The sequence below is a fragment of the Hibiscus syriacus genome, unplaced genomic scaffold (assembly GCF_006381635.1).
Source record: "Hibiscus syriacus cultivar Baekdansim isolate YM2019G1 unplaced genomic scaffold, ASM638163v2 tig00112762_pilon, whole genome shotgun sequence".
NCBI lineage: Eukaryota > Viridiplantae > Streptophyta > Magnoliopsida > Malvales > Malvaceae > Hibiscus > Hibiscus syriacus.
The window spans coordinates 918,596-933,255 of record NW_024063399.1 but is presented as its reverse complement, the minus strand read 5'-3'; the positions used below and the strand labels follow the sequence as shown (position 1 = coordinate 933,255).

General features: G+C 32.3%; 1 protein-coding gene across 3 annotated transcripts; it reads left to right on the top strand.

Annotated features, from left to right (window-relative positions):
* Positions 1-4,771: 4,771 nt before the first annotated feature.
* On the top strand, positions 4,772-13,711 carry LOC120183466. 3 transcript variants are annotated; one of them, XM_039188146.1, is made up of 16 exons: positions 9,112-9,186; positions 9,353-9,389; positions 9,926-10,014; positions 10,114-10,221; positions 10,434-10,469; positions 10,728-10,835; positions 11,049-11,132; positions 11,206-11,324; positions 11,772-11,873; positions 12,130-12,246; positions 12,334-12,396; positions 12,669-12,735; positions 12,853-12,906; positions 13,044-13,151; positions 13,311-13,346; positions 13,514-13,711. In XM_039188146.1, exons 3-16 carry the CDS (start codon positions 9,976-9,978, stop codon positions 13,649-13,651), a joined length of 1,179 nt encoding a protein of 392 aa, XP_039044077.1. In that variant the 5' UTR covers positions 9,112-9,186; positions 9,353-9,389; positions 9,926-9,975; the 3' UTR covers positions 13,652-13,711. The 3 variants fall into 3 exon arrangements, with proteins under 3 accessions (XP_039044078.1, XP_039044076.1, XP_039044077.1); XM_039188145.1 differs by lacking the exon at positions 9,353-9,389 and having other exon boundaries at positions 9,094-9,186; XM_039188147.1 differs by lacking the exons at positions 9,112-9,186; positions 9,353-9,389; positions 9,926-10,014 and adding an exon at positions 4,772-4,775.
* The last annotated feature ends 949 nt before the right edge of the window (positions 13,712-14,660 follow it).

The following is a 14,660-nucleotide window of genomic DNA, read 5'->3' as shown; positions in this document are numbered from 1 at the left end:
CCTCTTGAACGGTGGGAGGGGCCTCTTGAACGATGAGAGGGGCCTCTTGAATGATAGGAGGGGCATCTTGAACGATGACAGGTGAATCGAGCTTCTTCTTACAGAGTCTTAGCACTATTGGAGTGAAAGGAGACTGCACGATGTCTGATGCGTGAACCCCGTCGTGCAAGAAAAACCCGACGTAAAGCATCTACCTTATCGGGCCGCTAAAAATAAATTAATACATAAATAAATAAATAAATAAATAAATAATACTTAAAAAGGTTATTTGCATTTATAGTATTAAACAAACTTACCTTATTACGTAGAGTATGAACCTCATTTTGCAACGATGAAACAATCTCACGTAGAGCGACTACCTTATCACGTAAAGTAGATACCTCACCACGTAAAGTACCATTGTCATCGCGTAAAACATATACCTCACCACGTAAAGTACCGACCTCATCACGTAAAGCACTGACTTCATCACGTAACTCCCCTAACTCATCCCGTGGAGAACAGGAAGATAAATGTCGTGGCATCTTTGTCGGTCGCCAATCATGAGCTGATGGTGGAGAAGAGGCTCGATGATGTGATGGAATAGGTGATGACTCTCGTTGTGGAGGTGTATAATCGGCTCGATCAGGTGATGGCTCTGAGTGTCGAGATGTAGAATCAGCTCGATCAGGTGATGGCTCTCGAAGTGGGGGGTGCTCATTATCCGTCCCATAAAAAAACGCTTACTAGCTTGCCACCAATCAAAGCTCAGCCTCTGTGGGTGTCAACCTCTATAATGGATAGTTGGCCTCCTAACAATATGAAAGCTCAAACAAAGTTAAATGTCTACTAGTAATAACCTGTTTATATATGGTAGTATTTGTGTTAACTTACATCATTCATCGTCGTATATGGTAGTAAATCTTCCCAATCCAACAGCAGGATCCTCCTCCAGGTAATAGCCCTAGGAATATCATTTGAATTTTTTCTTGCATATGTCTGCATGCAGGGAAAAGCCTCAAATATCCAAATCTACAAACAATATAATACACAAACATTAGTAATTGTTAAATAATCAATTATAATTTTGGAAACATTATATAGAAATTCTTACCTTAAAGGCCCAAATAAAGCCTACCAAAGTGTATTTGTAACCATCGCCACACAAACTACGACGGTTCTCAAAGGCAGACGACAACTTTTTCCAAGTAGCTTTCCATATATATGAACCCCACGGAAACACGTTCCATACACTTAGGTCATTTACCAATAATATTAGGTCCTAAGAAATATGTTGTTTGGCCTCTTAGCCTAAAAAGTTGGCATTCAAAAGTAATAAAAGGCATACTCGGACAACATCAAGGTCATCCATCCGAGTAAAACCATCTTTAAGAAGTAATCTTTTCAAGTCGTCGACATGTAAACTGGGCTTCGCCTTTGCCAGCTCAGGAAAAACTCGAGATAACCATGGTGGGCAGGCGATATGACTAGTGTACCGACCTACTTCATCGTGTCCGAAACATAGACCAGTGATTAAGCAAAACTCCTCCCACCCAAAACAAGTATACGCCGGTAGAAAATGAAATCATATCTCTTCATCACCACGTTGTATCCTCTCGGGTAGATCGTTAGTCATGGTCTGAACAAATGGGTCAACATAGCATCTCCACCTGGATATTGTACTTTCAGCCATGGCCCGAAGCAAGTATCCTCAAACAATTTTCTTTGTACAGGTGTAAGTGTCGATGCTATTGTAGTGGCTAGGCTTAATTTATTCCTTAGATTCAATGAAACCGAAAAAAATTTCTAACAAAAACAATAAACATACCAAGTTATATATACAAAAAAACTACAAATTATACACTATAAACAGACATGATATTAAACAGTGAAAACAAAGTCAAATATGTTTCAAACTAGCACGATATTCACCCAAGTCATTATTCTATCATAGTTTTTTGGTTGAAGTAATACAAATTATTCAAGTTTCAATTTGCAGAAGAAGAGTAGTTTCTGAAACTTAAATTCGCAACGCGAAAATGAAAATCGCAACGCGAAACTAAAATCGCGTTGCGATTTTCGTGTTGCGAATTTAAGTTTCAAAAACTATTCTTCTGCAAATTGAAACTTGAATGAATTGTATTGCTTCAACCAAAAGACAAAACAAAGACAAATACTAACTTCACAGTGTTAAAGACTAAACAGTTTAGCAGTATTGGCAGCAACCGAATGAATTTACTAAGCAATCTAAGTGAAATGGTTAATCTATATATTGAAATTACCAGTAAATTTATCATCAATTTAAATATGAAAAATCTAATAACAATACAAAAAATTTCAAAATAAAAATAATTAAAAAAACTAACCCTCGGTGGTTGATTTTTCATTTGTGGCCGTGAATGGTTGTGAGGGTGGCTCTGAGAGATGGAGATAGACTGTAACACCCCCAACCCGTACTCGACCCGGATACGAGTCCGAGGTGTCACATTGACTTTTCAAACTTTAACTCATGACAAAAACTCGAGAAAATTTAATTCAATCAATTAGTACATGCCAACTATATACAATATACAGAATATATCTAATTCAATACATCTTTTCTGATCTGATCTTCGGTAAGAAGTAACTGACCGGTCTTGCTCCTCTTCACTTTTCTTATAGCTTTCCGGAACCTACGTGTGAAACACTCAAACGCTAAGTCGATGACTTAGTGAGGTATAAAAACATATAACCACTACTAATGCATTCATAATCTATACTTATTATATCATACAAAATCATACATTCTGTCATGCAACCACTATCCACTTGTACACATACATCATTCACATATTCTTATAACAGGTTTCATAGCACAAAACATGCAAATCATATCACATATATATCACTTCACACCATAAATATTACAAACCAATCACATACCATCATGCAAGGTTCTTTTATATTATTTCCTTTATTAGCCCATGTACACATGTGAGAACCATAGATATGTGAGTCTATAGAGGTTGTGCACTAATGCTGTCACCACAGCTCGTATAATTGCACCGAAGTGCCACGTAGAATTGCACCAGAGTGCCGCGTAGAATTGCACCGGAGTACCGCGTAGAATTGCACCGTAGTGCCATATAATAATGTCCATAAGAACCACATATCATTCCTTAAGAATCATATACATATACTAGGGATCAAGTATGTGTCTCACAAGACTTCACACATGTTCCAAAGAATATATATATATATCCCGAAGGACCGCGTAGACCCTCGACTCTTGGCATGCCAACTATACCCCTAGCTCTCAAGATACATAACATGGGCATTTTCTTTTTATACTTATCATTTCACATAACACATAGTTCACTTTCACATATCACGTAGCTTATATAACTTTTCGTGTCATTTTACATTTCATGACATCTTGCTTACATTCTATTATTATGACTTTTCATAATTGCATATACACATAATTTTATAGTTCGTTCACATGGCTCATCATAAATTTTCATAAGATCACACCCATTCACGTAGTTCATTTCCATATAATTCACCTGTACCTATTTGGTTTCTCATATAATCACAGAGTCTTATAATATTTCATACGACCTCATATATCACATCACCTAGATACATACTCAAATACTCATAGTTATATAGTACTTAAATTATTCCTATTCACATAATTCATGGTCATATTTATAAACATGCATTTTATATTCTATGTACAAATCATCACTTTATATCCAAATCTCCTAAGTGATATATTATTCTCAGTTCCTTTTATAGTCCAGTCTTATCTAGTTTTTCTCCATTATCTATAAATCTCATAACTCTAATGCACAATTTCCCATAATTGATCATATCATTACTTACTTGTCTCATTTATATTTCTATTATTTATATAACCTTTACACATGTTTACCTAATTCAGTTTCACATACTTATCGTATATGCAAGTCTTCTAATAAATTATCATCAAAAGCTCCTATAACATCTTCCTATAGCTTCATAGATCTTTATCATATAATTGGTCTTACATATCCCTATAATCAGTTCTATCAATATCTATATATATATATATATATATATATATATATATATATATATATATATATATATCTATATAATCTCATATTGTTCTATAGGTCAATGTTATTTAACTTATCTCACATTTTATTTAATCCCTTAAGTTGATTCCACCAATTCCCTTATATCTAAATCAGGTAATTTATATCTTGTTCCATATTTTATGTCACTTTCTCTTGTTAACACATAAGTCGTGGTTACCTTACATAATTTGTGATCCTATAACTTATATCACATGTTCATATAACAATTTTCCTATAATACATAAATCATTGTCATATAACTCATATCATATAAATTCATACCACATAACATATAATACGAACAAAACATATTCACACAATATCAAACATAATCATACTTCTACTCCTACAATCATATTGGAAACAGACTTGTCACAAGTCTAATTTCCATATTCAATACGTATATTATAATAATATGCACTCACCTGGCCTCACTAGTCAATATCGATCTCTTGTCTTTTCCTTGATCGATCTTACTTGCCAAATATTCCGGAATTGCTTTACGCTTAGAATCTACATAAATGTACATTTTAAGGCAATTATTAGATACCTACACCTTGTAATTGGATACTAGCAACTTACACGAACCTATTAAATCAATATTCACAACTTTCCTTTAGGGGGAATCGGTTCCCTCTTGTGGGGGTATCGGTTCCCCCATGACATTCTGTAAATTCTGGTTCATTTGAGAGGGTATCGGTTCCCCTTGAATGGGTACCGATTCCCCTAGCCCAGAAATCACATTTTGAGCTCGAAAATCACTTCATTTTCAGTTCCACACTTCCTATTTCACTTCCTTTAATATTCTTAACTCAAATATACATACTTAAACTAATAAATTTTCATTCAATATCTCTTTAACTTAAAAATCCACTCCTCCACATAGCATTCAAGAATCATACAAATTTTTCCATGTTACTCAAACTTAATTCTAACACTTTTAGCTTCTTATTCTCATAGATGACAAGTCAAATTCAACTTCCAATTTGAGTAATGAACTCTATTCCAAAATTTCATTCAAAAAATCTTAATCTTTAATCTCTCTTAATTCCACCATCCTTTGTTTTTAAGATGATTTAAGCTTTCCTTAAGCTTAATTATCATCCAATAATCATAACCAAATCCTAAATTCAGCTAAATATCAACTAACAAGAGATCTTACCTTTGCTTATGGCTTCACGGTGGAAAAGAAGAGAATGAAGAAGAGAAGTCTGGAACTCTCTCATATTTCCCACGTTTTATAATACTCAAAAAGGGAAGATAAAAATCTTTCCCATGAAAAGACCATTTTGCCCCTTTACTTCATCCCTCTTTGCTATTTAATCCAATATTAAAATTCTTTACTTAACTCCCGAGACTTTTAATTTATTTCTAAATTGAGCACAAAACTTTCAAAATTTACAATGTAGTCACTGACCCTGATTTGGGATGTTACATAGACGAATTTCACCGGAGATGGGGATGGATTTCGTCGGAGATGGGGACGGATGTCGGTAGAGAGTGAGAGATGGAGATGAGACTGAGTTGTGATTTTGGGTTTTAGGTTATGAGTTGCGATTATACTGTTTACATTTGTGTTGCGAAATTAATATTGTGTTTCAAATTCGAAAATAAAATTCGCGTTGCGAAAATAAACGGTCTTTGCAAATTTGGAAACTGTGTTGTGAAATTGGAGTTTGCGTTGCGAATTTGTTGGACATTTTCGCAAATCCAAGAAAAGTTGGTTAAAATCGTATATTATAAGACATTTTCGGTCACTGAAGTTATTTTCTCTTATATATATATATATCAACTATAATATTCTTAATGATAACGAATGCACCATGTTAATATTGGTTACATTAGATTTTAGAAAATATATGTTATTTTTATTTTTCTCTTTTTTAGAAAAAAGATTATTAAAATAAATATGTTTGGCTGTAAAACTAGAAAATAATTTTTAAAAATGAAAATAAAAATAAGTGAAAATATGAAAACATAAAAAATATTCATTTTCAATTTTCATTAAAATTGTTTTGAAAATTTAAAAGATAAAGAAACATGAGATTTAAATTTTTAACTTACCTTATTATGGTTCAAAATCACCCTACCAATTATTTTTTAATTTAATGATTTCTAAAACCCTCTAATTTTTTGAAAAAAAACTAATATGGTCTCTTAACCTTTTTTACTGTAATCCTTAAACTGATTTTTTTTAATAATTTAGTTTTGTAGTATTTTTATATTTGATGCATTGAATATCTTAATAATTGTTTATATTTATATTTTTAATTTAAATTTTTTTATTTCTTTAAAAATAAATTAGTCTTCAAACTTACTAAAAAATCAATGATGCCATCAAACTTAATAAAAAATCAATTAAGTCCATTTACCGCATCATCGTCCATCATGTACTGCCACAATTATATCATAAAACTGTCACATCAATATTGTATATAGTTATGTAAGTTTGTAAATTGTCGTATAAGCGCGTCGTGATAGTTAATATTTTATTCTATTCTTCAAAGAGTTAGATTAATTTTTTTTAATGTAAAAAATATTTAGGGGCTACGCTAATTATTTTCCCCAAATGTTTGAAGGTACCTATTACCACTAAACAATTTTTTTTATTTTAATGACACTTTTGTGGTTCTTGATTATAACAATATTTTTGTGTATTTTTTAAATTTAATTGATGTCCAATATACAATAAAATTATATTCTTACTATAAACTAAAACAAATTTTCTATTATGAAATTCCTTATCAACTTTATTGATTTATTTTTGCATAACTCACATGTTAAGTTTATCTAATGAAAATTTTCAATAATTATAGTTTAATTTTATGATTTAATAACCATATGTTAATTTCTATTTTAAAAACGCGACACCAAATACATGTTTAGTACTATTTTATTTTTAAATTTAACTTTTCATTTATAACCAAAATGTTTTTTAATTTTCAAAAAATTTTAAAAAATCACTTTTATAAAATAAAAACAAAAACAAAAAAATATTTTTTAGAACCAAACATACCGTTATTTTTCACAAACAACAAATTAGCTATAATATTAGTTAATATATCTTTGGTTTCTATATACACATATGCACACTATTGCTTTATTCTATAAATTAAAGGTTGAAATCATAGTATAATTGATTCTGTAATATTTAATTTAAATTGTTAAACTTAAATTTCTTGTGAATGAGGCTGCTCTCCCTTTCCTTGGGGAAATCTCACGTTTAGTAGTTTAATATACCTCTAAGGAAATACGCTACATGTTTTGTTATTATGTTTTAATAAAATCGATAAAAAATTACCAGAAACATTATTTCTATCAGTTTTGTTATTATTGGGCGTTTTACCGGTTTTGGTAATATATCCGGTAGAAAAAAATAATGTTTTAGGTAGCGCTTTACCGAATATATTACCCAGCTCGGTAAAACGCCTAATAATAACAAAATCGATAGAAAAAAATAGTGTTTTAGGTAATTTTTACCGGTTTTGTTAAAATAATAATAACAAAATCGGTAGTACATTTCTTTAGTCGTATATTAAGACTGCCGTACGGTAGAACTTCTCATTTCCCTTTCTTTTCTTTTTTTCTCGTTTCGCTTTGAGTTATTATCATTTCTTTTTTTAAGAGATCATATCAATTTCCTTTTTTGATTTTATTTAGTCGACGATGATACTAGAGACAGACACATGATTTTTTGTTTGAAAGAGTGAACTTGAATTTATAAAATTTCAGGGAGTAAAATTAAATTTTGGTAATTTTAAATGTTTAGGGAGAGCGACAACCCCCACCTGACCCCTGCCTAGGTCGATCCCTGGGCGATACCGATTTTAATGTTGGTTGTCAATTGTTGTTTCTTTTTCTATTTATTTTTTAATAAGAATAATTTTGTATTTATTGCATGTTTATCTATGTATTTGTGACACGTTTATTTATGTTTTTGTGGTATATTTTTTCGTTTTTTCCTCGGTCGTTTGACCATTCTTTTATTTATGTTTTCTCATGGTCGGATTTGACGACAACACGATTGATCAAGATGTCGCTTATTTGAAGTCTTGTTGATATTCCCTGCTATGGACATTCGAATTGAATTTGGATGCAAGATTTGTGTTCGTGGATAGTTTCTCACGTCGCTCGATTCTGATTTGATGTTCTCAGCGATCTTTCAATAACTTACTTTCCTTTTGTGGTTTGTTTGCAGATGTAATCAGATTTATTCGTCTCTATTTTTGTTCGAGTCTTTTAGTTAGATTTTTAAATTTTTCCATGTATGATTCTTATATGATCTAAAATGACTAGTTTCAATATTATAAAAAATGTCCAAATTATGTATTTAGTTTATCATTATAGTTGTGAACTCTTATTTGTAATTTCAGATATTTTCCCTTTTAATAATATCAACGGTTTCTATTCAAAATAAATTATTGTGAATGAAAAAAATTAAGTATGAAGAATTAATTTTATGAGAATATGATTTTATTTAAATCATTGTGTTAATTTAAAATTGAAGATGTATTTTACAATAAAAAATCAAATTTATTATAATAAATTTAATATAATAAATTTATTTAGGGTATTAGTAATTAGATCAATAAAATTATATGACTTTATATTAAATTATATTTTATTGATCTAATACTCTGAATAAATTTACTATATCATTATTACCCTAATATTCTTCTCATATAATTCCCCTAATTAAGTATAATTAATTATTAATTTGGTAATTTTTTTCATTCAATATGATATTTTGGGGAAAAATATCTAAAACATGTCGTTAGTTAACAATATCACACAATTTATCCTTTTTCTTAAAAAAATAAATGAAAAATCCATGTGAGATGGAGTGATAGTCAAGTGAGATATGCATACGCCACCAATGTTTTTTCTTATTGCAGCTGTTGCCGTTCCATGAAAATTACAAAAATAATTTTAAAAATATTCCTTTTCATCTTGTTTTTCGGCTTATAAAATTACAGGGAATGTGCGTATTTGGAGAGGAAGGAGCTATCACCCGGGGAGGAATAATCGGCCATTCATTTATCGACAACTCATAAACCCGAAAGCATAACTCAGTCATGCGAAAGCTGAACTGCTAAAAGCAAAGGTCCATCAGAAATATCTTCTTTTTTTGTACATGCGAATGCTATCCTTTCAAACTATGACGTTGCTTCCTCTGTGTTTCGCCGCTTCATTCAACTTGCTTATCCCAAGTTTTTTTGGGTACTCTTTTTCACAGCTTCAGCTTTGATCAATCAATTTTTCATATTCAATTTATGGTTTTTCTAAGGGTTGGTGCATCAAGATCCGGTAATAGTTCACAGTCTTTCTGTTTCTCTTCTTGTAGGATATTATATTATCTTAGCTTCCTTTTGTTTTGGGTTTTCTCATTTTACTCTTTTCTTTCTCAATCTAAAAATCGAAACTTTCCTGTTAAAACTGTTGTTTTTCCTCTTGATAGTTTCGTTTTTTGCTTTTAAATCTCGACGAGGAGTTCAAAACAGCAATACCCACAGCCTTAGATCTAAAAAATAATCAAACAAACTCTTCGTTTGATTTCAAACTTCTTTGGGGTTCTGTTCTGTTTCAATTCTAGATTTTTGGGTGTCGGTCTAAATTTCTAAATTTAGAATGGGAATGTAAAAAACACTTTGAGACGGCACATGCACATGCACAAGCTTCAACTAATTTAGTCACCGTCTTGAGTTTCAAGCTTAAATATTTATTTTATCCTCCTCGTGCAACTGTAAATTCCTTATCTCAGTTGCTGAAGCTAAAAAGAAAAAAAAGTTTTTTTGTTGTTAGTAGCTTATGTGATGTATCATTTACCTTGAATTTCCTTGCAGTTTGTTTTGAGGGTAATAGAAAACTTTGATTGTATGAAGACATTTCAATCATGGAATGGGCTGGTCAAGAAAAGAAATTCTTTGAGGGTGTATATTCTTTTCTTTTACTTCAAGCTTGAAAGCCTTCTGAGATAGAAATTTCAGTAGCATTTTAGTTTTAAAGTTTCTAATTCTCTGATGTTTTTCAGGTAAACTGCAGATTTAAAATGAATCAGCTTCGATTTATGGGAGTTATTTGTACAGTTATGTTGTTCATTGTGTATAGAACCACAAATTATCAATACCTTAAGACAGAGGTTTGTCAACTCTTTTTCTCTAGATTTTTGTGGTTTTCTATATTTGTTTTGGCATGGTGGTGATCAATTGTGGATCTTTTGTTGCCTTTTGGTTCACTACGTTATCGACACAGTGGTTTATTGGAATAAGCTGTCTGAAAAATGATTGCACCTTATGAGGCTTGCTACATCTATATTCTAATCTCTTTTAAATGCTTTTCTATTATTGTCAGATGGAAACCAAATTTCACCCTTTCGGAACAGTAAAGGTAAACTCAACCTTTACTTACAATCTTGCATATACCATGCCAAGTTAGATTTTAGTTCCTTTCGATGCTTGAGCTTGTACAAGTTGAAGCTTTTTGTTTTTTCTTCTGAATATGTTTGAGAATGAGCTGATTAAGTGCTTGCATTGTATGCTGTTAGGATTTATTTTCCTTCAATTGTTTCCTCGGCTCTTGTGTTGCATATTATTTTTGTGGCTAGGATTACCAGTATGGGAAACTAAAAAGTATGTTTGTGCCTAGGACCATCGATTGCATTATGGGAAATTTAAAGGTTTGCCTCGTGGCATTATGCAAGCTCGTTCAGATTTGGAATTAAGGCCTCTATGGTCAAGCAATTCGCAGGCAAAGGCGAGTCTCTATTCTTTTTGTATGCTAGCATGAATTTATGCATGCAGCCTGCTTTCTTTGTTGTTTTTTCTCTTCAAATGGTAACAGTAACAGATGAACTTGGTAGGTTTTGCAGTTCAATGACTGTTGTTATCTGCTGGATTCTTGTTATTCTTGCATAAAGATGAGATTCTATACAATTGTCTATAACATTAGATGGTCATCTCATTGCAGACTAGTGTCACAATGAACAAGAACTTGCTAGCAATGCCAGTTGGTATCAAGCAAAAAGATAATGTTGACGATGTCGTGCAAAAGGTATTCCGTCTTGTCCTGTTGATTTTCAAATTTGTTGAACTGCGTATTCTTTTCCTAATTTCATCGAATTCAGTTTCTTGCAGCGAATTTTTCCATTATTTTGTTTCATTATGATGGCAATGTGGATGGATGGTGGGATCTTGGTTGGGGTGAGAAAGCCATTCACATGGTAGCTCATAACCAAACAAAGTGGTAAGGCTCGCTGCTGGTCCTAGGACTCTTACGAAATGTGTTGTTGGATGTGTATGTTCATATCAAAATTTGAGTGTAAATAAACACGGACTGCACCTATTGTGGGTTCATTGAAGCTGTTTCCGATGAGATGGGGAAATAATGATTTTTATTGGTTTTAAATTGGAGTCGTCCGACAATTTGTGTTACTGTCGATATGTAACATTATGAAAAATAGATTAATGTTCGTATGTGCCAACTCTTGGAGCATGTTCTACTATAGAATACGGTTATGGACTTTGGACTGCTTGAAGAATATTATTCTATCAATGCTCTATTTGATGAAATTTCCTAATTAATTGCCAAAATGGTCCGTCTGTTTTGCTGCTTCAGTATGTCATTTCTTATGTTTACCTTTTCCATTTAATTGAAAATTGGATAAGCTTCTTGATCTCTTCCTTCTTTCAGGTGGTTTGCAAAGCGCTTCTTACATCCTGATATTGTGTCCATTTATGACTACATATTTCTCTGGGATGAAGATTTGGGGGTCGAGCATTTTGACCCTATAAGGTAAATGGCTTTGATGACATTTCTAATACATGCAATATATTGATGTTTTCTTACGTTTGCATAATATTATGTATTCTTCGTTGATAATATAATCTTCTGTCTGGTTTTCTCAATGAGACAACGTTAGTTCTCTCTTTCACTAGGTCACTATCTGTGCTTTACGAGACTTTTTCTTGTTGCTTAATGACAATAGCATGCTTTTTCCTTTTGGTAAAACCCAAACATTTTGATTAATTGGCTCATCTTCCTTTTCCAGGTACCTAGATATTGTGAGGTCTGAAGGTTTAGAGATTTCTCAGCCAGCTTTAGACCCAAATTCAACAGAAATACACCATAGAATCACTATACGCGCGAGAAAGAAAAGGTTTCATAGGTAAACTGGATGGTTTCTGATTATTCACAAAAGGCTTGCATATTATTGCTTGCATAACGCTGAAACGTAACGTTTTGATCGTCACAGGAGAGTCTATGACCTCAGAGGTAAAACAAAGTGTTCAAATTCAAGCGAGGGACCACCATGCGGGTGAGTTATTTTATCATCATATTGCTTCGATGCATGATAGAATGTTTCAAGCAACTTGATGACAATAATTTCGTTCATCAAAGTATTCGTAAAAGTGCAATTTAAATTGCATACACCTATATGAGATTCTCTGCTACAAGCTGATAAAGTTATCTGACTATCCAATAGATTAGACTGACGTGAAATGGACTGAAACTCTCGAAGAATTTCTAGTTTCATTATCCGATTAATCATCACTATACTAATTTTAGTCATTCATGTTACTTTTGTAGATTTGTTGAGGGAATGGCTCCTGTGTTTTCTAGATCTGCCTGGTACTGTGCATGGCATCTCATACAGGTAATTTGCATGTTGTCCTCGTCGACGTCGAAATTTAACGATGAAGCTTTTGATTCTCTGTTTCATTCTCTAATTTCGCCTTTTTCTTTTTCTGCCCTTTTTCTATTTTTCATCCAGAATGATCTTGTACATGGATGGGGAGTAGATATGAAACTCGGGTATTGTGCACAGGTATGACTCGCTTGATGCTATTTTTTCACCTGCGTAGTTAACCACGTTCATGACCCCTTTCGTTTCTTATAAACATATATTTCTGCATACAGCTTAGAAATAAAATATTTATTATCGTTATGTATGTTATTACTCAGGGCGATCGCTCAAAGAAGGTGGGCGTGGTTGATAGCGAGTACATTGTTCATAAGGGTATACAAAGTTTGGGGGGTAGTGGGCATCCCACAATGAGGACAACCGTAAAGGTTCTGCTTTAACTCCTTCCCTCCTCATAGGTTCTGCTTATCATTTTGTTGCATCAATTTAAACTATGATAAGCGACCAGATTCATCGAGGCTATCATGCTGCACTAGATTGATTGCCATTCATTCGGTTTCTTAATGCATTTTTCTGCTGACATGCAGAGACATGGGGCTTCAAGTTTCGATCTACGGGCTGAGGTGAGATTACTATTTCTTCAGTTCACCAATGTTTCCTTGTCAGTAGTGCTTAGGCAACATTTCTAGGACTCCACTCGAAAGAGAGGAGACATAATAGATAGCCCTGTGGGACATGAGTCTTGCTTGGATTCTTCCACAAATGAATTCTAACAAAATCATTGTTGCAGATTCGAAGGCAGTCGACATGGGAACTTAAAGTGTTCAAAGAACGATGGAATCAAGCTGTGGAGGAAGACAAGAACTGGGTGGATCCATTTCTAAAGTATCAAAGGCGCAGCAGACTACAAAAACGGCAGGACAACTAGGTTTCTAGCTCATTGTCGGATAGTGGTGGATGCTGGATATATACAGTTGGAAGTTATCCATTACTCTGTATGTTTTCTTAGTTTGTAGAGCAATTTGTTGGATGGTATTTCATTATTTCATTATTTGAATAATTTTTCTTACCATGCTTCCAAATTTTCTCTAAATACAAGGACCAAATTTAACATGAAGTTAATATTTTAATCAAAATAGTTAAATGTTATAATTAATTGAACTAATGCCATCAGTCCGTTATAAATTGTGTCAAACTGAAGTATAAGGATTAAATTGTAAATCTGAGCATCGTAGATGGATCAAAATCAAAATTGACAAATTTTAATGATATTATTGCTGATGTTGTTAACATAATCATTTATGAATGGTCGAAGTACATAGCACACATGAATGGTGACTAACGTTGAACATACATACAAATAAAGTTACCGACTTAAGTCAATTTCATATGTCGTTTGAGATTAAACAAGGTATAATGATAAGATTAACCGTCAGGACTTATATAAATGGTTATTTGACCCTTTATTTATTTTTTTTATTTTATTTGAATATTTTAGTTTTTAATGTTTGGATTTTTAATCAAAACAACCTATATTAAATGAAAACTGTTAGTTAACTAACGTTGAATACATGTTGTTGACGTGACATTTGCATATGTATTAATTATTGACGTGGTGTACTCCACTTCATCCAAAATTGAGGACATGATATTTGTTACATTACCCAAAGTAATGACATAATATATACCACATCACCTAAAGTGATGATGTGACATATATCATATTACTCAAAGTAATGATGTTACATGTTTCACCAATTAAATACTTGTAAAAGTGTAATGCTAGAGATATATATTGATTGTTAGTCAAATAACGATTTTCATATAACAAGAACTATTTTAACTATAAACTAAAATGTTAAGGATTAAAATGATTCAAAAATAGAATAAATGATAAAATAATCATTTATGCAAACGTTAAGGGTTAATTATGATAT